This window comes from Pseudophryne corroboree, chromosome 12 (assembly GCF_028390025.1).
Source record: "Pseudophryne corroboree isolate aPseCor3 chromosome 12, aPseCor3.hap2, whole genome shotgun sequence".
NCBI classification, from domain to species: domain Eukaryota; kingdom Metazoa; phylum Chordata; class Amphibia; order Anura; family Myobatrachidae; genus Pseudophryne; species Pseudophryne corroboree.
The window spans coordinates 70,534,651-70,557,715 of record NC_086455.1 but is presented as its reverse complement, the minus strand read 5'-3'; the positions used below and the strand labels follow the sequence as shown (position 1 = coordinate 70,557,715).

At 48.1% G+C, this 23,065-nt stretch overlaps 1 protein-coding gene across 1 annotated transcript in view; it reads right to left on the bottom strand.

The window, feature by feature from the left end:
- The window catches only part of SOS2 (SOS Ras/Rho guanine nucleotide exchange factor 2), a 181,934-nt gene that overhangs the window by 34,068 nt on the left and 124,801 nt on the right, over positions 1–23,065 (bottom strand). Inside the window, exons 10-20 of the mRNA XM_063947620.1 lie at positions 17,409–18,064; positions 15,764–15,845; positions 15,296–15,418; positions 13,174–13,277; positions 12,876–13,098; positions 11,696–11,815; positions 11,184–11,346; positions 10,355–10,472; positions 8,232–8,404; positions 7,493–7,609; positions 7,129–7,390 (exon numbers count right to left, since the gene is read on the bottom strand). Coding sequence (XP_063803690.1) covers positions 7,129–7,390; positions 7,493–7,609; positions 8,232–8,404; positions 10,355–10,472; positions 11,184–11,346; positions 11,696–11,815; positions 12,876–13,098; positions 13,174–13,277; positions 15,296–15,418; positions 15,764–15,845; positions 17,409–18,064 — 2,141 coding nt within the window. The remainder of the gene's footprint in view (positions 1–7,128; positions 7,391–7,492; positions 7,610–8,231; positions 8,405–10,354; positions 10,473–11,183; positions 11,347–11,695; positions 11,816–12,875; positions 13,099–13,173; positions 13,278–15,295; positions 15,419–15,763; positions 15,846–17,408; positions 18,065–23,065) is intronic.

The window sequence follows — 23,065 nt, the reverse complement described above, 5'->3', positions numbered from 1 at the left end:
TGTGAACTGGCTCCTCCCTCTATGCCCCTCCTCCAGACCTCAGTTATAGGAACTGTGCCCAGGGAGACGGACATTTCGAGGAAAGGATTTACTTTAATACTAGTGGTAAGATACATACCAGCTCACACCTCAACCATGCCGCACAACATGGCATTCAACATAACACACACCAACAGGCATGAACCAATGACAGCAACATGCTGAAACTAATATAACACAACTTGTGTAACTGTAATAACAAAACTGCAGGTAAAGTACGCACTGGGACAGGCGCCCAGCATCCTCTACGGACTAGGAGAAAAGGATTTACAGGTAGGTATCAAAATCCTGTTTTCTCATACGTCCTAGAGGATGCTGGGGTCCACTTCATGACCATGGGATTTATACCAAAACTCCAGTACGGGTGGGAGAGTGCGGATGACCCTGCAGCACCGATTGACCGAACTTGAGGTCTTCATCGGCCAAGGTGTCAAACTTGTAGAATTTTGCAGATGTGTTTGACCCCGACCAAGTAGCTGCTCGGCAAAGTTGTAATGCCGAGACCCCCCGGGCAGCCGCCCAGGAAGAGCCCACCTTCCTAGTGGAATGGGCCTTCACCGACGTCGGTAACAGCAATCCAACCGTAGTATGAGCGTGCTGAATCGTACCTCTGATCCTACGCGCAATAGTCTGCTTGGAAGCAGGACATCCAATCTTGTTGGGAGCATACAGGACAAACAGAGCCTGTTTTCCATATGCGAGCTGTTCTAGCGACATAAATCTTCAAAGCCCTAACCACATCTAGAGACTTTGAATCAGTGAATGTGTCAGTAACTACTGACACCACAATAGGTTGGTTTATGTGGAAAGATGAAACCACCTTTGGAAGGAAATGTTGACTCTGCCCTATCTTCATGGAAGATCAGGTAAGGGCTCCTGTGAGACAAGGCCCCCAATTCAGACACCCGCCGTGCGGATGCCAATGCCAAAAGCATCACCACTTTCCAAGTGAGAAACTTCAACTCTATCTCTTGTAGAGGCTCAAACCAATCCGATTGAATGAACTGCAACACCACATTAAGGTCCCATGGTGCCACTGGAGGCACAAATGGAGGCGGGATGTGCAGAACCCCTTTCACGAAGGTCTGAACCTCTGGAAGAGAGGCCAATTGTTTTTGGAAGAACACTGACAAGGCCAAAATCTGGACCTTGATTGATCCCAATCGGAGGCCGGCTTCCCACACCAGCCTGCAGAAAATGGAGAAAACGTCCCAACTGAAAAACTCTTCCATAGGAGCCTTCTTGGATTCACACTAAGACACATATTTTCTCCAAATACGGTGGTAATGTTTCAACGTTACTCCTTTCCTGGCCTGAATAAGGGTGGGGATGACTTCCTTGGGAATACCCTTTCGGGCTAGGATCCGGCGCTCAACAGCCATGCTGTCAAACGTAGCCGCGGTAAGTCTTGATACACGCACGGCCCCTGCTGCAGCAGGGCCTCGCGAAGAGGAAGAGGCCGAGGATCTTCTATGAGCAACTCCTGAAGATCTGGATACCAAGCCCTCCTTGGCCAGTCTGGGGCAATGAAGATTGCTCGAACCCTTGTTCTTCTTATGATTCTGAGTACTTTTGGGATCAGCGGAAGTGGAGGGAAGACATACACTGACCGGAATACCCACTGGGTCACTAGCGCATCCACTGCTATTGCTTGAGGATCTCTCGACCTGGAACAATATTTCTGAAGCTTCTTGTTTAGACGAGATGCCATCATGTCTATTTGAGGAAATCCCCAAAGACTTGTCACCTCTGCGAAGACTTCTTGGTGGAGGCCCCACTCTCCTGGATGGAGATCGTGTCTGCTGAGGAAGTCTGCTTCCCAGTTGTCTACTCCCGGAATGAAAATTGCCGACAAAGCCTTTACATGTCTTTCTGCCCAGAGGAGGATCTTCGTCACCTCTGCCATTGCCGCTCTGCTTTTCGTTCCGCCCTGCCTGTTTATGTACGCGACTGCTGTTACATTGTCCGACTGGATCTGCACGGGATGATCTTGAAGAAGATGTACCGCTTGTTGAAGGCCGTTGTAAATGGCTTTCAATTCCAGCACGTTTATGTGAAGGCAGGCTTCCTGACATGACCATTTTCCTTGGAAGCTTTCCCCCTGAGTGACAGCTCCCCAGCCTCGGAGACTTGCATCCGTGGTTACCAGGACCCAGTCTTGAATCCCGAACCTGCGTCCCTCTAGTAGGTGAGAACTGTGTAGCCACCACAGGAGCGAAATCCTGGCTTTTGACGACAGGATTATCTTCCGGTGCATGTGTAGGTGGGATCCCACCCACTTGTCCAACAGGTCCCACTGGAATACTCTGGCATGGAACCTGCCAAACTGTATGGCCTCGTAGGCCGCCACCATCTTCCCCAACAATCGAATGCACTGATGGATCGACACACTTGATGGTTTCAATATCTGTTTTACCATTTTCTGGATTTCCAGAGCCTTTTCCACCGGAAGAAATACTCTCTGAACTTCTGTGTCCAGAATCATTCCGAGAAAAGACAATCTTGTTGTCTGTTCCAACTGTGACTTTGGATAATTTATGATCCAACCGTTTTGTTGGAGTATTGACAGGGAGAGTGTGATGTTTTGTAATAACTGCTCCCTGGATCTCGCCTTTATCAGGAGATCGTCTAGATAAGGAATTATATTGACTCCTTTTTAACGCAGGAGAACCATCATCTCTGCCATCACCTTGGTGAATACCCTCGGCGCCATGGAGAGACCGAAAGGTAACGTCTGGAATTGGTAATGGCAATCCTGAACCGCGAATCTCAGATAAGCCTGGTGAGGAGGATAAATGGGAACATGCAGGTAAGCATCCTTTATGTCTACAGACACCATGTAGTCCCCCTCCTCCAGACTGGAAATCACTGCCCTCAGTGATTCCATTTTGAACTTGAATCGTTTCAAGTAGAATTCAGATTTTTTAGGTTTAGGATCGGTCTGACCGAGCCGTCCGGCTTCAGAACTACAAAAAGGCTTGAATAAAACCCCTCTCTCCTTGTTGTGACAAAGGTACCAGGACTATGACCTGATCCTGACATAATTTTGGATTGCCGCTGTTACTGCTTCCCTTTCCGGAAAAGAAGCTGGCAAGGTCGATTTGAAAAATCGGCATGGGGGAATGTCTTGAAACTCCAGCTTGTACCCCTGGGATACCATCTGCAAAACCCAGGGGTCCAGGCCAGACAGAATCCAACCTTGGCTGAACAGTTTGAGATGTGCCCCCACCCGAGCAGCCTCCCGCAAAGGAGCCCCAGCGTCATGCTGAAGATTTGGCAGAAGTAGGGGTATTCTTCTGTTCCTGGGAACCTGGAGCCGCTGTGGACTTCTTTCCCCTTCCCCTATCTGCAAAGACGGGGGAACCTCTTGCTTTTCTGTATTTATTGGGCCGAAAGGACTGCATGTGCGGGTGATATGTCTTTTTTGCCGGTGCAGGCGCAGAGGGCAAAAATGTCGACTTACCTGCTGTAGCCACCGAGACCAACGCATCCAGTCCATCGCCAAATAAGGTCTCACCTTTATATGGGAGAGCCTCCATATTTCTTTTGGAATCTGCATCCGCGTTCCTCTTATGTGACCCAGAGGGGTCGCCTGCGGATGAAAGAACAGAGCCCTGAAAAATCACATCCTCCACAGATTTTCTCCAGCACTCAGCATGAGATTCAGATTTATCTAATCTCCTATTGATATGATGCATACTATCACGAATTTCTTTCACCCATGCAGGCTCTTGGTGTGCCGGCAACGCCACCACATTACAACTCTGTGTCCCTAAAATGCCTTCCTCTGGAGAGGAACTCCCTGCCTCAGACATGTCTTACACACGTGTACAACACACACTCACAGACACACTGGGACTTATAGGAGACAGACGCACAGTAAAATCTGTCAGAGGGACACAGTTTAGGAGCAGCCAGTTCACAACCCAGCGCCAAAGAAAAAATCCCCGTACCGCGTACTTTGTACACAGAGACAAAATCCCCGTGTTGCGTACTCCGTACACAGAAACCTTTAAGCGCTATTATATTATATGTATTAGCACCCAGGCCCCCCATTTTTCACCCTGATACTTGTTCAGAAGTGGAGGAGGACCAGCTTCTTCTCTGCAGTCTGTGAATGAGAGAAAATGGCGCTGAACAGTCTGCTGGCTGCCTGAGGAGGAAGCTCCGCCCCCGCAATGGCGTGTTTCTCCTCAGAGATTTTTCACATAATATTTATACTGGCGGGGGTAGGGCTGTGCCTTGGCATCTTATGCCCCCTTTTATCCAGTTTACAAGGTTATTTGCTGCCCAGGGCGCCCCCCCCAGCGCCCTGCACCCTGCAGTGCCTTTGTATGTGTGGGCAGCAATGGCACGCCGCGCGGTACCTCAGCCGTCACTTTGCTTGATTGAAGATCTATCTTCATACACTCACCTGTCTTCTGACTTCTGGCTCTGTGAGGGGGGTGACGGCGTGCTGTGGGAGTGAGCATCTAGACACGGCTAGCGTTCAGTTCCCTTCAGGAGCTAATGGTGTCCTGTCAGCCAGAAGCAGAGCCATGAAACTATTCAGGATGTTGGTTCCTACTTCTGCCCCCTCAGTCCCACGAAGCAGGGAGACTGTTGCCAGCAGTTCTCCCTGAAAATAAAAAACCTAACATAAGTCTTTTCAGAGAAACTCAGTAGAGCTCCTCAGAGTGCATCCAGTCTGCCTTGGCACATTTCTAAAACTGAGGTCTGGAGAAGGGGCATAGAAGGAGGAGCCAGTTCACACCCATTGAAAAGTCTTAAGAGTGCCCATGGCTCCTGTGGAACCTTCTATACCCCATGGTCATGAAGTGGACCCCAGCATCCTCTAGGACGTATGAGAAATAATATCTCTCCAAAACTTATCATCCTTTCACTTTAACTGAAGTGCTTACCAGGGGTGCAAGTGGGCGGGTATGGGTGGGCACGGCGTACTCTTAATAATTTAGCCGCAGGTACGCCGTACCCACGCCGACAGGCCGCCACTTCCTCCCTCCCTGCTCACCGCCGTTGCATGAGGGGAGGAGAGCGCAGCGTGCGCTTCTCCTACCCCTCAAGTGTCTTCAATTCAGCGCCAGCCCGCTGCGCTCTCCTCCCCTCACACACAAGACAGCAGCAGCGCGGTAAACAGCAGGGGAAGGGGGGGCATGTGTATCTGGCAGTGGGGACATATCTGGCACTGGGGGCATTTGTGTAACTGGCACTCTGGGGGCATTTGTGTAACTGGCACTCTGGGGGCATTTGTGTAACTGGCACTCTGGGGGCATTTGTGTAACTGGCACTCTGGGGGCATTTGTGTAACTGGCACTGTGGGGGCATTTGTGTATCTGGCACTGTGGGGGCATTTGTGTATCTGGCACTATTGGGGTCATATGTGTATCTGCCCCTCCCCCCATATGTGTATCATTCCCCCATTTTCATTGGCCACGCCCCATGTGGCATTTGGCCACACCCATTTTTTTTGCACGCGCGCACCTTCGGCGCGTGCACACAGTACCTGGAAGACATTTTTTCTACTTGCACCACTGGTGCTTACCAAACAATGGACAACAGTTCATAGTTCATAGCGGTTTCCACACATGCGGGGAGATGTATCAAGCCTTGGAGAGATAAAGTGGAGTAGACGCCCAAAGCATCACCTTTTTATTACTAGCCACGGGGCGGGCCGTAGCAGACGCAGGTCCCGGTCATTCCCAGGCGACCACGACGCTGCTTGTCTTCTTGCCGCTCAAGTCCTCAGCCCCCGTCCGGTGCCTAGCAACCACGGTGCAGCGGCCGCAATGCCTGCCAGGTGCTAAGCAAACGGGATGCTGGACGTAGGCGGCGTTCTCGGTTGCTAGGTAATGTTACGCAGGCGGCTTCTGGCTCTCAGCCTGGATGAGGTGGACGTGCAGCAATGCAGCTACACGTCATTAGAGATCACTGCTCACTCCTCACTACCTGCGTGCTGATTGGTCAGATACCCTTTATATATCTTGCTGACCACTCCCTCTGTGCTGGTTATAGGTTACCCTTGCCGTGTAAACCACTGGTCCCTGTTATCTATATCTACGTTGATCGTTGTCCCATGGATACTCTGCTGAAATCTCTGCCCGTCAGCGTCCTGTATCCTGCTCTGCCTGCCATTACCCAGGCTTGGTGTGGCGGTCTCCATCTACCAAACCTTGCTCTCCGGCTGGGAGCTTGCATACCATCTTCACTGCTGCCTAGATTGAGGTTAATCAAACTTGTGCCGCATACCTCAGGCAGCCATGTACCTCATTCTCATCTGCGATCCAGTGCACTCGGGGTTCTCAGTCTATTGGGTGAGCTCCTACTGCTGAAGGTATCTAGTCCAGTGGGCCCGTCAAGTACAGATTGTGTGCAACAAGCGCTAAGGGAACAGCAGGGGGTTACTACTGTTGAAAACCCTCTTGAGGGCTCAAGGAGTCTCACCCCAATAGTACCAAGTTCCCTACAACATCAAGCAAGTCCAAGTATCTTAACATCTATCAAGTCCAAGCATCTGCAGACTTATTAAGTCCAAGTATATTCACGTTTATCAAGTCCAAGTGTTTCCACACTCATCAAGTCCAAGAACCACAGCGGCTAATTCAGACTGGCGATCACAGTCTCATGTGGGGCAGACTAGCTCTGTGCTGGGCATCCCCCTGCATGTCTGAGACACTGATCGTAGATGTGCTAAATTTAGCATATCTACGATCAGATCTGAATTAGGCCCACAATTCTAAAATGGGTCCAAGAGTCTTGACGCCAAGCGAGTCCAAGGTTCCTAACACTTCTGTCATTTCAAAGACTCTGCTGATTGGTTGCTTTGGGCAACTTCTCTACTTGATCTCTCCAAGGCTCGATACATCTCCCCAAGGGAGATAGGATTATGGGAAAAAAAAAAAAAAAGACTACAGGCTCCTCGCAGCAAGCACAGCTGGTAGTGGCTTTATGAAAGCCAAGTTAAGGCCTTCAATTGGATTATTACACATTTATGTTTTTGAAAAGTGACAAGCGCTGTAATTTAATGTGTGAAGATGCCTTTTTATAGACACTTGGTTAGAGCCGATATTACTGTAAGCAGTAAATACTTACTGAAAGAACTGCTCAGATCAAGGTCTAAAAACACGCTGAGTTCGGATGAGGCAGACACAGGAGGCGTACAGGGAGTGTTAGGAGAAACAGGTGGAGATGTTGTAGATTCGTGTTCTGATTCGGTGATCCTGCTAAAGCTAATCTTATACGGTTCTCTCTCCAGAGGGGTGGGATGTCCGCGGAGTGTGCCAGACGAGGAGAGGTGCCTCCCGCTATTGGGTCTTATACCTGGGGACTTCAATGGGTACGTGGTTTTCCGTGGCTGCAATAAATAGAAGACATAACAATGAAATCATCTTTGCTGACCATGAACGGATTTCGATTTTATATTCAAAAGGGCCATCGAGGCAGGAGCAATACGCACAAATCTGGGAGGCTGTTTGCAACCTCGGGGTTCGATCTCTTGCGATTTGTTGAACAAATAGTCTGTGAAATCTTTTTCAGCCGTGTTCCCCATAGGGTTCAGGTTCTCAAAGAACCGCTGCAAGAAAAGACATAGAATATTATTAAGCTCACAGGCACTTTAAGCAGCAATCCCATAAAAAAGCCAGATTTGGTATTTTTTTGTTTGTTTGTAATTACGACATAAATTACTGCAGCTTTATTAAAAACCGTTTTTCCTGGGTTTGTTTCTTCAGGCTGCTATTAATGCTTTATAATGGGCACAGTGTGAAGATCTACCATTGCAGCCAGTCACGTGATGTAGTGATCAGACACACTTTGGAACACCCCTCTGAGCTCTGAATGCACTGTAAAATCCCCCCCCCCCCCATCCCCCATCACATAACATGCTGTGTCCGGGTCTGTGTTTTTGCAGGACTGGCAGCCTTAATCTCTGTTCTTTATAGAAAGACAGCTGATCTAGTGCAGGTGTCCAAGAAAACAAAGTCTGATTAGTTGCTATTGGTTACTGTACTGCTAACAGATAACCCTGACGGTCCAAGAAAAATGTCTTGGTCCAAAACACAGCACTAACTAGGTACATAAAGACATATAGGACATATTCTCTCCCAATGGAATTTATGCAAATTGGTATACAGGATAAATGACTGATTGCTATAGGTTCCGGCATCAAAGTGCAACCTTCATTTCTGGTTGAGTACCTGAATATCTGCTTCGGTCCTTAAGCAATAAGGCTGGTTTTGGTACTGCTGAATCTCCCCTGTTATTTCTGCCACTTTTCGTCTTTTGCTGAAATTGATTAATTCCTTCCCATGTCTCTTCAGAAAGTCAGGATTCCCTTCTTCTGTCTTCAGTATATTCGTTAAATATATTCCTAAAATATGTAAAAGAAGTGTACTGTATAGGTAGCTATAAATAAGAAACTATTCTATGTAAAGGTCACTCTGACTGCTCACAGTGTGAAGTGACCTGGCATTACATTCCGATCACACACCAAGTGGCTGATCTCAGCTAGCTGCCAGGCTCCCTAGTAACCTTGCAGCTACGTGTCTGAGCGCGGATCAGATGATGAAGACGGCACTCATCTCCGATGGGGCGTGCGGCGAGAGGACTCCACAATAGGGGCACGCAGCGAGAGATGTCCACGATGGGGGCAATGTGACGAGAGGTGTCCACAGTGGGGGCAATGTGGCGAGAGGTGTCCACAGTGGGGGCAATGTGGCGAGGTGTGTCCATGACGGGGGCAATGTGGCGAGAGGTGTCCACGACGTGGGCAATGTGGCGAGAGGTATCCACGACGGGGGCAATGTGGCGAGAGGTGTCCACGACGGGGGCAATGTGGCGAGAAGTGTCCACGACGGGGGCAATGTGGCGAGAGGTGTCCATGACGGGGGCAATGTAGCGAGAGGTGTCCACGACGGGGGCAATGTGGCGAGAGGTGTCCACAGCGGGGGCAATGTGGCGAGAGGTCTCTGATGGGGTAATGTGGCGAGAGGTCTCTGATGGGACAATGTGGCGAGAGGTCTCTGATGGGGCAATGTGGCGAGAGGTCTCTGATGGGGCAATGTGGCGAGAGGTCTCGGATGGGGCAATGTGGCGAGGATGGGACAATGTGGCGAGAGGTCTCTGATGGGACAATGTGGCGAGAGGTCTCTGATGGGACAATGTGGCGAGAGGTCTCTGATGGGGCAATGTGGCGAGAGGTCTCTGATGGGGCAATGTGGCGAGAGGTCTCTGATGGGACAATGTGGCGAGAGGTCTCTGATGGGACAATGTTGCGAGAGGTCTCTGATGGGACAATGTGGCGAGAGGTCTCTGATGGGGCAATGTGGCGAGAGGTCTCTGATGGGACAATGTTGCGAGAGGTCTCTGATGGGACAATGTGGCGAGAGGTCTCTGATGGGGCAATGTGGCGAGAGGTCTCTGATGGGTAACGTGGCGAGACAGATAAATCGAGAGAGGTCTCTGATGGCGAGAGGTCTCTGATGGGACAATGTGGCGAGAGGTCTCTGATGGGACAATGTGGCGAGAGGTCTCTGATGGGACAATGTGGCGAGAGGTCTCTGATGGGTAACGTGGCGAGACAGATAAATCCTTAAGGCCCATATACACAGTACACATCTCTCCCGCCGCTCAGCACAGCGCAATTTGTGCTGAACGATGCGGGGGAGGACGGGGGGCCGCTCATTTCACCCAGCGGGTGAAATGAGCGACGTGCTAGATTGGCCTGCGCTGCATGCAGGCTCAATCTAGCACCGCCGAGGGGGGTACACACGAGTGATCTGTGCTTAAAATCTAAGCTAGTCAGATTGCTTAGATTTTAAGCATGGATCTCTCCGTGAGTACCCCCCTTTAGGCTCTTGCTCCCTACCTGGTTGGCCACTTTCTAACAATTGTAACAAACTTGCTGAACATAGGACATAAAGGGTCAGTAATCTGATCATTAAGGGGGGTACACACGGAGAGATTAGTGCTTAAATTCTAAGCAATCCGACTAGTTTGCTTAGAAATTAAGCACTGATCTCTCCGTGTGTACCCCCCCAGGGATATCGATGCGCGGCCCTGTGCGTCGCTGTCGCCGGTGCTACTAGATTGGCCTGCATGCAAGTTTAATCTAGCACAACGTTAATTTCATCCGCTGGGTGAAACGAGCGCCCCGTCCGTCCCCCTCGCTCAGCACACATCGCACTGTGCTGAGTGCGGGGAGAGATGTGTGCTGAGCGGTCTGTGTTAAGATCGCTCAGCACACATCTCTCCCATCAGTACTGGCCTTTAGTCAATTAATTACAGGACAATGAAGAGATAGGGGTCCAGAGACACATACCAAAAAAAGGCACACAAGGTGGGTTGATAGACTTGAGTTTTGCCAAGTATTTCTTGAAGTGATCCTGACTGAGCTCAACCGCTTCATCCAAGATCTTCTTCTTCCTTTCCTGTAATGCCTGTGGGAAGATCAGTGAACAACTTCTGTAGGAGCCAGCTGTGAGCAATGTGCGGTGAATGGCCGTGTGATCGGAAATCATACTACGCCGGCTTCCTCTGGTGTTTAGTGCCAGATATGACCTCACTTTACACCATCTACATTTTGGAGCAATGTTTTCTGTTACCTTTAACTAGCTGTTATTTTGGTGCAGTTTTTTATTTTATTTTGCCAGGTTTTGAATTAACAGCTTCTACAGTGCTGATCAGTGACACAATGCAGGGGTCACGCACAGGAGTAGTTCCTTTATGTCCCCAAGCCGGGCCGTAGATGGGACTATACTGCTCATTGCCATATATGCATGTGTGTCTCATACTTTACATTCTACTTTATGATAATCTATCCAATCACTTCCTAGACCTTTTTTAATTAGCAAATAAAAATAATCTTTGGCCATCTACAATAGTGTCTGCGACAGCCAATCGAAGGAGTTTCTCCTACTCTTATATTACCTTAGATTGCAAATTCCAATTTATCAAGGACATACAATTATCCATCTTTTATATATTTATTTTATACAATGAGGTTAAATTATACAATGCTATGGACAATGTTGCCACATTACACAATCCATATTTCAGGGCAGAAAGAATATATTCCATCACAGCCTACCCGCCCTGAAAAATGAAGGTAGTACCATTACTCTAATGGAGGCGAAGGCGTCACAACTAACCTCGAAGGTGTGATCCAGCCGATACACAGGAACGGAGTTTACTGCGCTCACAATCTCCAAAACACCATTGAAATTATTCAAATCTTGAAAAACCTGGAGGATTTCGATGATTCGACTGAAAACCGCCACCCTCTCCTCAAAGTTCTCCGTTTCCACAAGACACCTAAACTCCAGAAAACAACAAAAAAATCCAGAAACTGGAGTTTTCAACACTTGCTGTCGTTACATCACGATTACTCAATAGGATTGAGGGAAATGTATTCAAACGGTGCAAAGGAAGAGATGCTGTAATCATGAGATTTCACAGTTTTCCCAAACCGTGGTCTAGGAAATTTAAGCTAGCTTATGCTTGGTTGCCCTGAGCTACAGCACTTGTTCCTACTTCCTAACCTTGGGGACTCCGATATTATTAGGTTAGAATGTGACCCCCGACCTCACTAGCTTACAGGAGAGCTGAGACGTTGCACCCAATGACATTAGACACACACGGACAGAACATAGGCATAACCTACTTTTCAAACCAAAGCGTAAGGTTTGTCGTGTGACGGATCATCTTCAGCAAGTTAGGGGAATGAATTTCTTTGTCTTCTTTTGTCCAAACGCTGCCTACAAGCTCTGACGGCTGCACTGCCCTGGAGGGGGACAGTAAATACTCATCAGAAAATAATTATAGATCCGCCACAATATACAGCACACACTAAGGGGCTACTGCAGAGATGGCAGCAAAATTGGGTGCAAATTACAGAGTACCCAAAATAAGTGACCGTATGCACTAATGCCGTGCCGTACACATCTCATCATCCTCATCAATGGCAGCAGGTGTAAAAGATATGCCACCCAACAGGTGTACATGTTTGGGTCTACATGTGCGGCATTTGCCTTTGATGTACTCAACCTAAATTAGAAAGCTCCTTCTCTGCCCACGATCCACAGTTGTAAGGAGTCGCCAGTATCACAGGCATGCAGTTCTGCAATCACAAGCATGCATTTGCTTTCTGTGTAAGCGCAGAGCTAAATAATGCAAATCAGCACAGTACCATATCAGCCTCTAAATTCCGCCCTGTAAGTCAGCTCAGTACTGCCTCAGCTTGTAACATTTTACTTACTAGGTGCCCGATTCAGACATGGATGCAATAGGTGCATCATTCGCTACTGACCGATGCTTAGTTGCCTGCGCGCAATGCACATGTACCGCAATACTGCTACAATAGCAGATGCAGCGTGGGGGGTGGCAGCAGCCTGACTGAGATCTGCAGCCATTTGGGGGAGGAGACAGGGGCCGTGGCTCAAAAAGGAGGTGTCACGTCCGCTTTGTGGGAGTGCTGAGGCCAGTGGCTGCTTTTTCCGACACAGATTCACTGGCCTTGGCAACGGAGATGTAGCACCCAGATGCCAAATGGTTGCGATAGTTATCCGATGCTGCGTCTTTCCGAAGCCGACAGTGGGAGTATTTTTTTTACACAAGGCGCCTCCTGCGGCTTTTGCACATACTGCTGCCTTCATCCAATAACTGCTTTGAATAAAGCACTGCAAAGTGATCAAACATGTCCCTGCCCTGTGAGAATTCTTTTCGTGCAAACGCAGGGAGGGAGCTCGGCCTACAGCATGGCCAATTACAGCCGCCAGGTCTAAAGAGGCTTCTCCAGTTTACGGACATCACCTCTATTAAGGTAGTGAGGCCAGGACACCTACCTGTACAGATCAGACTCTATGAGAGTCAGCTGACGAGCGATCTCTATAGGGTGCAGTGTCATCAGGTCAAATGTATCACTCTGGCCAGCGCGGCTTATGTGCCACTCAATAGGAGGAGGGGGGCTCTCGAAAGTGATATTGTGGCTAATACCATTCGCCTGCGCTTGTTTCTTCCTTCTGATTATTTTAGCGATGGACTCGACCCATTTCTTCATGGATTTGCCTTAAAGACAAAAGTGAAGAATAAACCACCATATAATCAGGGGAGCTCTAGTTCCTATAGTTCATCTAAGATTACCTTTGACATTGGATATAAAAGTTTCCATTCGGTCGAGAAGCTCCGGGTCTCTTTCAAAATCATAGAAATGATGTTCAACCCAGTGCCGAAATACATTTAATACCCTGCAGGAGACAATGCCGTCTATCAGAGTTTACAAAATAACAGCCTAATAAAAAAAGGTTACATATATGAATCAGGTAATGGACTTCAGAGACATTTAATTAAAGGAATCACTATGGCAAACCCAGAGGAAAAGTAATTTTACAAGCAAAAGATGGGGAAACAACTTGCTATTGAAAGTCCTACCTGCCAGTCACCCGCAGGGCAGGCAGTCCCATTGGGAGTTATTTCTTCCCTCTGGGACTGCCAGACTAGCCTGCCTTATAGCCCTAGCCGGCTTCTATGGGCTGCAGGCGATGCAGTCCGTAGAAGCCAAGTGTTTGCGCATGTTACCACCACTGAGCATGTGCTGGTCCTGGCACCTGTCACCTCCTCCATCCAGATAGGAGCCACAGCTGCTAGTAAGTCACTGTTTTATGTATGTACAGATATGTCCTTAAACATAAAGGCTCAAACTGCGTTGCGAGATGCCTGGCGCACATAAGCCAGTCCAAGTGATGTAGCGCCCTTGTCACTGAAATGATCGCCATAATCGTAATGCAATGTGATAAACTGTGCCTTGCAAGACTGCACTGATTAACTTGACACTTGTATATCTGTGTGCCCCCGTAACTGTATATGCAACACAACGGAAATGAAGAGGACACTCAGTGCATACCAAGTGGCACAGGACCTGACATGAGAAGGGATATTTGGGTAACAGCAGCAATAGTGAATGAGGACAAAATCTGTACTGCAGACCACTACGAAGGAATATGCACCTTATAAATAGATTATAATAATAAATTATGTCAGGTGTTCATTATTGCGTGAAGTGTTTAGAACTTATTTGGTTAAATTACACTATTTGTACAGTTACCACAGGAATATATGGACTATTTTTGTATGTAGTAAATTATTTTAGAATGTCTGACCCATTTAAAAACACCTATGGATACATGGGTGCCGTGCAGGGCCACAGTGAAGCCCCCAATGATCGGATTTATAACATCAACAGAAATAAATGCAGAACAAGCCTTAGATTTAGCATTTATTGAGGTTGCCACATTGAAACCATCGGCAAAGGCCACCGAGTACTATGTAACAAAGTTTATTGTTTTTGTTTGAAGTGTTGTTTCCTAATTGCCTAGTCCCCAAGAGTATAGAAAAGGCAATTATACAAACTATGTTTTTGTGACCTGGAGATGTTTTGAAATGTTCTTATTTTCCAGGACAGTTCTGATACTTCATTGCTGTTGCCAGAGGGAAGCCCAATAACACTCCCTGTTCCTCCAAATGCTGCTTCATATTGCCAGGAGTCTGCGGGAACGGTAATCTCACCAGGGATCGACTGGGTGTATATAATAGCCGCTGCCAAGATAGAGCATTCAGCCATTTCCCTGCTACATCTGCCCGCCCCCCAAGTTCACGTGTCACTGTTAGCTAGCCAATAGGAGCTGACAGTAAATTACTAGATGTCACTTTTTGAACCTTCTAATAATATAATCTACTATAGTATAAACATCGAAACCTTAAGCTCAACAATTCAGTTTACCTTCAGTTTCCAAAACTGGATATATAACTAGCAACCCAAAACACCTGTAAACATAAAGGACGTCACTCTACCAGTTGAACTTTACGCCAGCACCTGTAATGCTTAGACAGACATGAGATTTGCACTGGTGGCTTTCCACAGAGTTCAATCTACGCGAGTGTCTCTATCTACCCACCTTCCTCCCAGCATGCAACAGAATGGAGGCTGAACAGATTTACAGGAAGCTCCTATTTGAAATATTAAGGGCTCTGGAGCAAATGTACTAGAGTGATAAAGTGGAGAGATATAACGTACCACCAACCAATCAGCTCCTGTCATTTTTCAAACACAACCTGTAACATGGCAGTTGGGAGCTGATTGGTTGGTACTTTCTCACAGGGGGGACAGATGTACTAAGCATTAGAGAGAGAGAAAGTGTCTGTAACGAGTTATATATGGGTTGAAAACCCAATGTCTGGCAGTCGGTTGCTACAACAGATAACCCACCTGAGTTGCACGGGCTGAACATATTCCTTCCTAAACCTTTTAAGGTTGGCGCTGATCGGCTGCTCTCCTTTCTCAATAGCCATCCTGTCTGCTTCCGTGGGTTCAGGATCTGGTATTTCAAACCTAACAAACCAGCAGGGAAAATTATATTTACGTATGCACTAATAAAACAACGAAACGGACGCATCACCTCAGCAAAGTAACAGCAGCCATATTTGTGGGTGGGAAAACTATTAATTGCTAAAGCATTTTATCCAGCAAACTAAGGAATTAATAGGCTGCATGCATACCAATGTGTTCAGCCCACAAATGGCTGCCATCATTGTGTGTAGGAGCGACAGACAGACTAGAAACCTGTTTTTTACGTGGTAGATATCCACCCCAAAAAATACAACCACTATTATTTAGAATGCTTTTTAAGCCATTGTAATTAAAAATACATATATATATATATTTTTATTTACTTGCCTTTCAATCAACAGGCTTAGTAACTCCTGGGGCTTACAGAAAGAGCGATAGGTGGTCAGGAAAGTGCGTACAAAGTTAGGATCTGAGGGGGTGAAAGAAAAAAAGAAAACACAGAAAATAAGGAACGTTGTACAGCAAAATATCCTGCCCATGTTTCTATCGCCATATACAAGCTATTGCGGAAATCCTTTTAAAACCATGTTAAACAAAATAATAGTAATTCTATAATTATAAACAGTTTGCTGGCATATTAAACTAACCCTCTTGCTATACTTTCTGCATCTTATAGCTGTAGTATTAAACTGTATGATAACAGTAACTAACATTTCATCCATTTATTCATAAAGACGTGAAAAGAGTGGTGAAGTGACCCAGTGGAGAAGTTGCCCATGGCAACCAATCAGCAACTACGTATCATTTTATAGAATGTCCTTTATAAATGTTACCTCAAAGCGGATTGGTTTGCCATAGGCAACTTCTCCACTGGCTCGCTTCTCCACTCTTTTCACTGCTTTATGAATAGACCTTTAGGTCTATGGTTTCCTTTACAACTTGCTTGACAGCATTGTGTGTCCCTCTTCAGTTCTGCTACCATGAGAGTGCAACAGACTACACGTGACAAAGTGCAGCACACAACTAGGGAGGGTATTACAGGTTGAGTATCCCTTATCCAAAATGCTTGGGACCAGCAGTATTTTGGATATCGGATTTTTCCGTATTTTGGAATAATTGCATACCATAATGAGATATCATGGCGACGGGACCCAAGTCTACGCACAGAATGCATTTATGTTTCATATACACCTTATACACACAGCCTGAAGGTCATTTTAGCCAATATTTTTAATAACTTTGTGCATTAAACTAAGTGTGTGTACATTGAGTCATTAGAAAACAAAGGTTTCACTATCTCCGCCTCACTCAAAAAATTCCGTATTTCGGAATATTTGGCTATTGGATACTCAACTTGTATACAGTTTATACAGCACACAACTAGGGTGGGTATTATAGACAGTTTATACGTCTATGCAGATGAAGGGGTCTATTCATGAAGCAGTGAAAAGTGTGGAGAAGTTGCCCATGGCAACCAATCAGCTGCTACTTATAATTTTATAGAAAGCACTTTAGGGGCGGTATTCAAATGATATATCACGCCCAATCTCCTTTTTAAAGTGATCCCCGTTATCACGTATATCACACCCATAGTAATCAGGTTTAGCTGCGTAAAGGGTTGGACACCCTCGCTACCCTGAGGATAGCGAGCTGAAATTATTATACCACGCCCATCAGCAGAAACGGGAGAGGTGTGGAAATGTTACCTTAACACTGATTGGTTGCCATGGGCAACTTCTCCACTGACTCACTTCTTCACTCTTTCCACTGCTTCACGAATAGTCCCCAAAGTCCCTTTCATTTAAATATTCATAGTTCAGGTCCACTGTAAAGGTTATATTACAGGAGAGCTAATGTTTGACAGACATCAGCAAGAGTAAAGCTCAAGTAAAAACCACATTACCTCAACACATGACTGGTAACTAGCTAGTAGACATTTAAAGCACAAATGGAAGTTTTCACATGTTTACTTGGGTTTGTGACGTTCTCCAACCGGACGACAATGATAATATTTCCAGGAAAAAGAACGTACCTGCGTACATGTGATATGTTAGTCTCTCGATGAGCTTTACCACAGTCCCTCCCTTAATAATGGGGATTCCTCCCCTACTTTGCACATTGTCCTCAAAGACAATGTTTTCCTCAGAGTCCTCCTCTACAAAGCGATAAACGTCCGGGCTGGGCAGGCGCAAGGGCTGCTCATTCTCCTCCTGGATCAGCACAGAGTCCAGCATACGGTCCAACGTGCTACGGTACTGCAATGAAATCAGAGCCGCCATCCAATTGTTTTTCTCTTCTGCCGTCTTGGCGGCAAAAGCCACACAGTTCTCATCTTTGGAGACCAGCTCGAAGGCGTGCTTGCACTCGCTGGAGTCCTCCCGGTCGACCACCTGCACCTTTCTCATGACGAATTTCTCCTTCAGCCGAAACTCTGCGGTGTTGTAACCGGGGATGCGAGATTGTCCGTGGTTCGTTTTGCAGCTGATCATCAGGCCGTCAAAAAGGAAAATGTGCCGCTCATGTTTGGCCCCCACCCTCGTTAGGGAGCCTTCCATGATAAACTCGTTACAGCACTGCCCAATGTCTTTGCCTTCCCAACCATCAATGTTTTTCTGGATTTCATTCATCTTCTTAATGGCCAGGTGCTTGCTGCGCATTTGCCGGTTGTACAGGCGCCAAATGGGCTCTCTGAAAAACACAAGCAACAATTATACCCAACATGTTGTTAGCATTTTGTTTCTCAGTGATATTACACCTCATAGTGCCTAGGAGCTATAATGTTTTAATCTGATGAGGGCCTGATTCAGAGCTGCTGCGGCCGCTTTTGCGATTATTGCTGACTGCATGCTGATGATAGGAAAAGCACTACCCCTGGTATGCAAGTGTATGTCTGAATGTGCAAGGACTGGGGCACCCATTATGTGCGTTTTTAGACGTAACAATCTTGCATGGTGCGTCTTTAGGCGCTACCATCGGACTCTCCATTGAATATTGCACCTGCCCCGTGTAGATTCTCTCTCAGAGAATGGCCTCCAAAGTGAGGGAATAAGCTTATGAGATCACAACCAGTTTAGCGATGCGCCCACCAGACGGTGCATTTCCATGCCTCTGAATAGCCTCTCAGTTACTACTTTGACTAATTTTTAGTAACTTAGACAACCATTTGCGCAAATAATAAGATTTATATTCTTAGCTAGGTAAATCTTTTTCTTCGAGTCCATAGTGGGCACATGGAGAGACGCTGGGTATAGGCTGGCTGAGTCCGGGCACCAAAGAGTTACAGAACTCTTCACAGCAACCCTCAGTCCTCCTCTCTCCTATACCCCGCACCCAGACCGCGGCGTGCCAGTTTTTAGTTAGCAAGACCCCGGCAGGAGCGAGGAAAAGAGGAAAGAAGACCATCACATAGACAGAGTCACACACGGCTATCAACTGTACACACCTACTAAAATAGGAACAATGCCTAGCAAGTAAGGTGCGTGAAGGGAGGGCGCCCTGTGCCCCCTATGGACTTGAAGAAAAAGATTTACCTAGGTAAGAACATAAATCTAATTTTCTTCAGTGTCCACTAGGGGGCACAGGGAGAGATGCTGGGACGTCCAAAAGCTGTCCCCTCAGGGTTGGGAACGCTCCTCGACTACGCCAAGAACACTACGCCCGAAGGTGGCGTCCTGGGACGCAAAAGTGTCAAAGGCATAAAATCTGACAAAAGTGGCCACAGTAGACCACGTGGCCGCCTTGCAGAGCTGCTCAGCCGAGGCACCCCGGCGACCAGCCCAAGAGGGACCAACAGAACGAGTGGAATGGGCCGTAACCTTCACAGAGATCGAAAGACATGATGTCATATAGGCATGTTGGACAGTCAAACGGAACCACCGAGCTATAGATTGTTTTGCAGCAGGCCATCCCTGCTTGTGAGTGTTATACAAGACAAACAAAGAGTCAGACCTCTGGAGGTCCTTAGTATGGTCGACTTAAACCCGGGGAGCCTGTACCACATCCAGGGTAGCCTCCGAAGCTGAGGAGGCAGAAAAAGCCAGGACCACAATTTCCTGATTGATGTGGAAATGGGAAACAACCTTAGGCAAGTGATCTAACCGAGTCCGTAGGACAGCACAATCCGAATGGAACACCAGAAATGGAGAGCGGCAGGATAAGGCGCTTATATCAGAAACTCATTGGTCAGACGAAATGGCCAGAAGAAAGACTGTCTTCCACGTAAGCCATTTGAGTTTGACCTTATCCAGCGGTTCAAGCGGTGCCGACTGAAGAACCAACGCGAAGTCCCACGGAGAAACCGGAGGCACAAATGGCGGGTGTAGATGTAGCACACCCTGCAAAAAGGTACTAACATTCGGCAAGTTAGCCAGCCGACGTTGGAATAGGACAGAAAGGGCAGAAACCTGAACCTTATGAGAGGAAAGTCTAAGGCCTAGATCAAGCCCCGACTGGAGAAATGCCAAAAGCCGTGAAACACGGAGAGACCGCGGACTAAACTGTCACTTAGAACACCAAGCAAAGAAAGCCTTCCACACTCTGATAAACTCTGGATGAAGATGGTTTCCTAGCCCGAAAGCATGGTAGAGATAACCCTCCGAGAAAAGCCTCGCTCTCAGAACGGAGGTCTCAAGAGCCACGCAGTCAAAGCCAATCTGTGGAGATCCGCATGCTGACAAGGACCCCGAAGACAGAAGATCCGGCCGCTGCGGGAGGCTGAGAGGAGAATCGATGGAGAGACTCTGTAGATCCGCGTACCAACCGCGACGTGGCCAGTTTGTGGCAATGAGAATCATTGTGCCCCCCTCCAGCTTGAGTTTGCAAAGTACCAGCAGCATTGAGATCGGAGGGAAGACATAGACCAGTGGAAACTCCCATGGAACTGTTAAGGCGTCCACAAGGAAGGCTGCCGGATCTCTTGTGCGAGCGCAGAAGTTTGGTACTTGGTGATTATGTTGAGATGCCATCATGTCGATGTTTGGAACGCCGAACCAGCAACTGAAAGACCTCCGGATGAAGGGCTCATTCTCCGGAATGCACGCCCTGGTGACTTAGGAAGTCCGCCTCCCAGTTATGGACTCCTGGTATGAATATTGCCGACAGCACGGGCAGATGCTGCTCCGACCAATGGGAGATGTGTGTTGCTTCTCACATGGCCCCGCAACTGCGGGTGCCGCCCTGTCGATTTATGTAAGCGACTGCGGTCAAGCTGTCTGAATTTTGACTGGTCGACCCTGAAGGAGAGACCGCGCTGCTCGAAGGGCTCTGTATATAGCCCTGAGCTCCAGGACATTGATGGGAAGCTTGCTCTCCTGGGCAGTCCAACGTCCCTAGAACGTATACTGAATGGAGACCGCACCCCATCCTTGCAGGCTGGCATCCGTGGTAAGCAGGATCCAAAAGGGGAGTCCCTGATTCAGATTGGACCGAAGAAGCCACCACGAGAGGGAGTACCGCACCTCCCTGGAAAGGACAATTGATTGTCTGGCGATGTGTAGATGGGAACCATTCCACTTGGTCAGCACTTCCAACTAAAGAAAGTGCGAATGAAACTGCGCATACGCTACCATGTCGAACGTGGCCACCATGGACCCCAGAACTCGCATACAAGCCTGTATGGACACTCTGCGGTGTAGGAGAAAACGTAAAATCTTGGATTGAAGGGCCTGAATTTTGTCCTCTGGGTAGAAGATGCGCTAGAGCTGCGAATTGAGTAGGGCTCCCAAGTGCAACATTTCCTGCGAAGGCACTAAGGATGATAAGCGCCAATTTATCTTCCAGCCGTGAGATTGCAGAAGTTAGCTGAATATGCTGGAGTAGTACCTCCGAGGACCATAAGGAACAGGTCGATTAAGTAAGGTAGGATCTGCACACCTCTGGGACGTAGTCTGGCTGCCACTTCTTTTGTAAAGACTCGAGGCGACGTTGACAACCCGAATGGCAACGCCTGAAATTGATAATGGTACCGTTGAATGGCAGGAACTGTTGATGACTGGCCCAAATGGGAGTATGTAAATAGGCATCCTGAATGTCCAGGGTTGCCAGAAAGTCCCTGGGCTCCAAGGCGAGTATAATCATACGGAGGGACTCCATGCGGAATTTGGGGATTCGCAGAACCCTGTTCAATTACTTTAAATTGAGGATAGGGCGTAAGAGCCATCCGGCTTCCGCACCAGAAACAGCGTTGAATAAAACCCCGTCCTCTCTGGGACTGAAGAACCGGGAGAATTACGTTGGAGGCCAGAAGGAAACTAACCGATTCCCATAGAGCTTCTGCTTTCCCCAGATCTGCTGGGAGACCTGTGGAGAAGAGCCGGAGACATGGACGCTTCCGAAAGGACATTACTTATCCCTGAGAAACTATGTCCCTGACCAAAGTGTCCGACGTGGTCTCCAGCCAGAACGGGGCAAACCGCAGAAGTCGGCCTCCCACCCTCGGGTCCCCCAGGGAGAAGCCCGCCCCGTCACTCGGCAGGCTTCTCAGTCTGCTTGGGAACTGGTAGTCTGGTAGCCCATGGCTGCTTAGCGCAGGGCTTGGCTCCCTTGGATGGGGCCTGGTACCTCAAGGAAGCCTGACCTTTTGCTCTGCCCTGCGGGCTAAAGAACCAAAAGGTAGTCCTGGCCTTGGACGGAGTTGCTGAAGGCGGTCTTAGACGCAGCTGTTGTGACAATCTTGTCCAGACCCTGCCCAAATAGAGTATCTCCAGAAAAGGGAAGAGCCTCCAAAGCCTCCTTCGAGTTGTCATCAGCACGACAAGAAAGGGAGCCAGAGAGCCCGTCTAGCAGCTATAGTTGCTGCCGACACCTTGGAAGTCAGGACCCCAGTATCCATGGCTGCTTCTCCTGAATATGTACTAGCCTTCCGAATATTGATTACATGGGCGAGCAATTCCCGTCTACTGGTACCAGCAGAAAGGCCCTGTTCCAACTATTCTGCCCAGCTACCGATGGCCCTGGCAACCCAGGCTGAGGCCAGGGCAGGACGAGCAACCGCCCCAGCATGAGAATTAGCTGCTCTCAGGAAAGCTTCCAACTTCCGATCCGTAGGATCCTTAAGCGAAGACGTGTCCGGAATAGGAAGGATTGAAGGTCTTACCAATCTGGCTACATGGGCGTCCACTGGTGGAGAAGATTCCCACTTAGCACGCTCCTTAGGAGGCAGCGGGTAAAAGGAAGCCATGCGCTTAGGTACATGAAAGAGTTAAGTGGGCTACGCCCAGACAACCTCTAGAAGACCCTCTATCTGAGAGGAGGAAGGAAACAGAGTTGACTCCTTTTTCTGGCGTTTAAACAACGGAGCCTTATCTTTAGGAGATGGTTCGGAGTCTTCAATCTGAAGCACCGACCTGACTGCTCGACCCAGAGCCTCCACATCAGTAAGAGACATGGAATCTTCCATAACCGAAGAGGACTCCAAAATTACTCAACCCAGTGTCTTCCGGGTCAGAAACTGATACAGGGTCGGACTGGGCCAGTGAAGTAGAACTATCACGGGCTGTTAACCTACGCCTAGTAGGCCTGTCTCTCTCTAAGAGTTGTTGAACAAAAGCTGACATCTGTGTTAAGCCCTGCACCAACTGAGTTAAAGACTGCATCCAAGGTGGTTCTACAGGATGCATCTGAAGTTGGAAAGCAGTGGGTCCCCCCTGCGGGGGCCCAACCGGATGCGGTTGGCAGTGGAGCTGGAGGCGG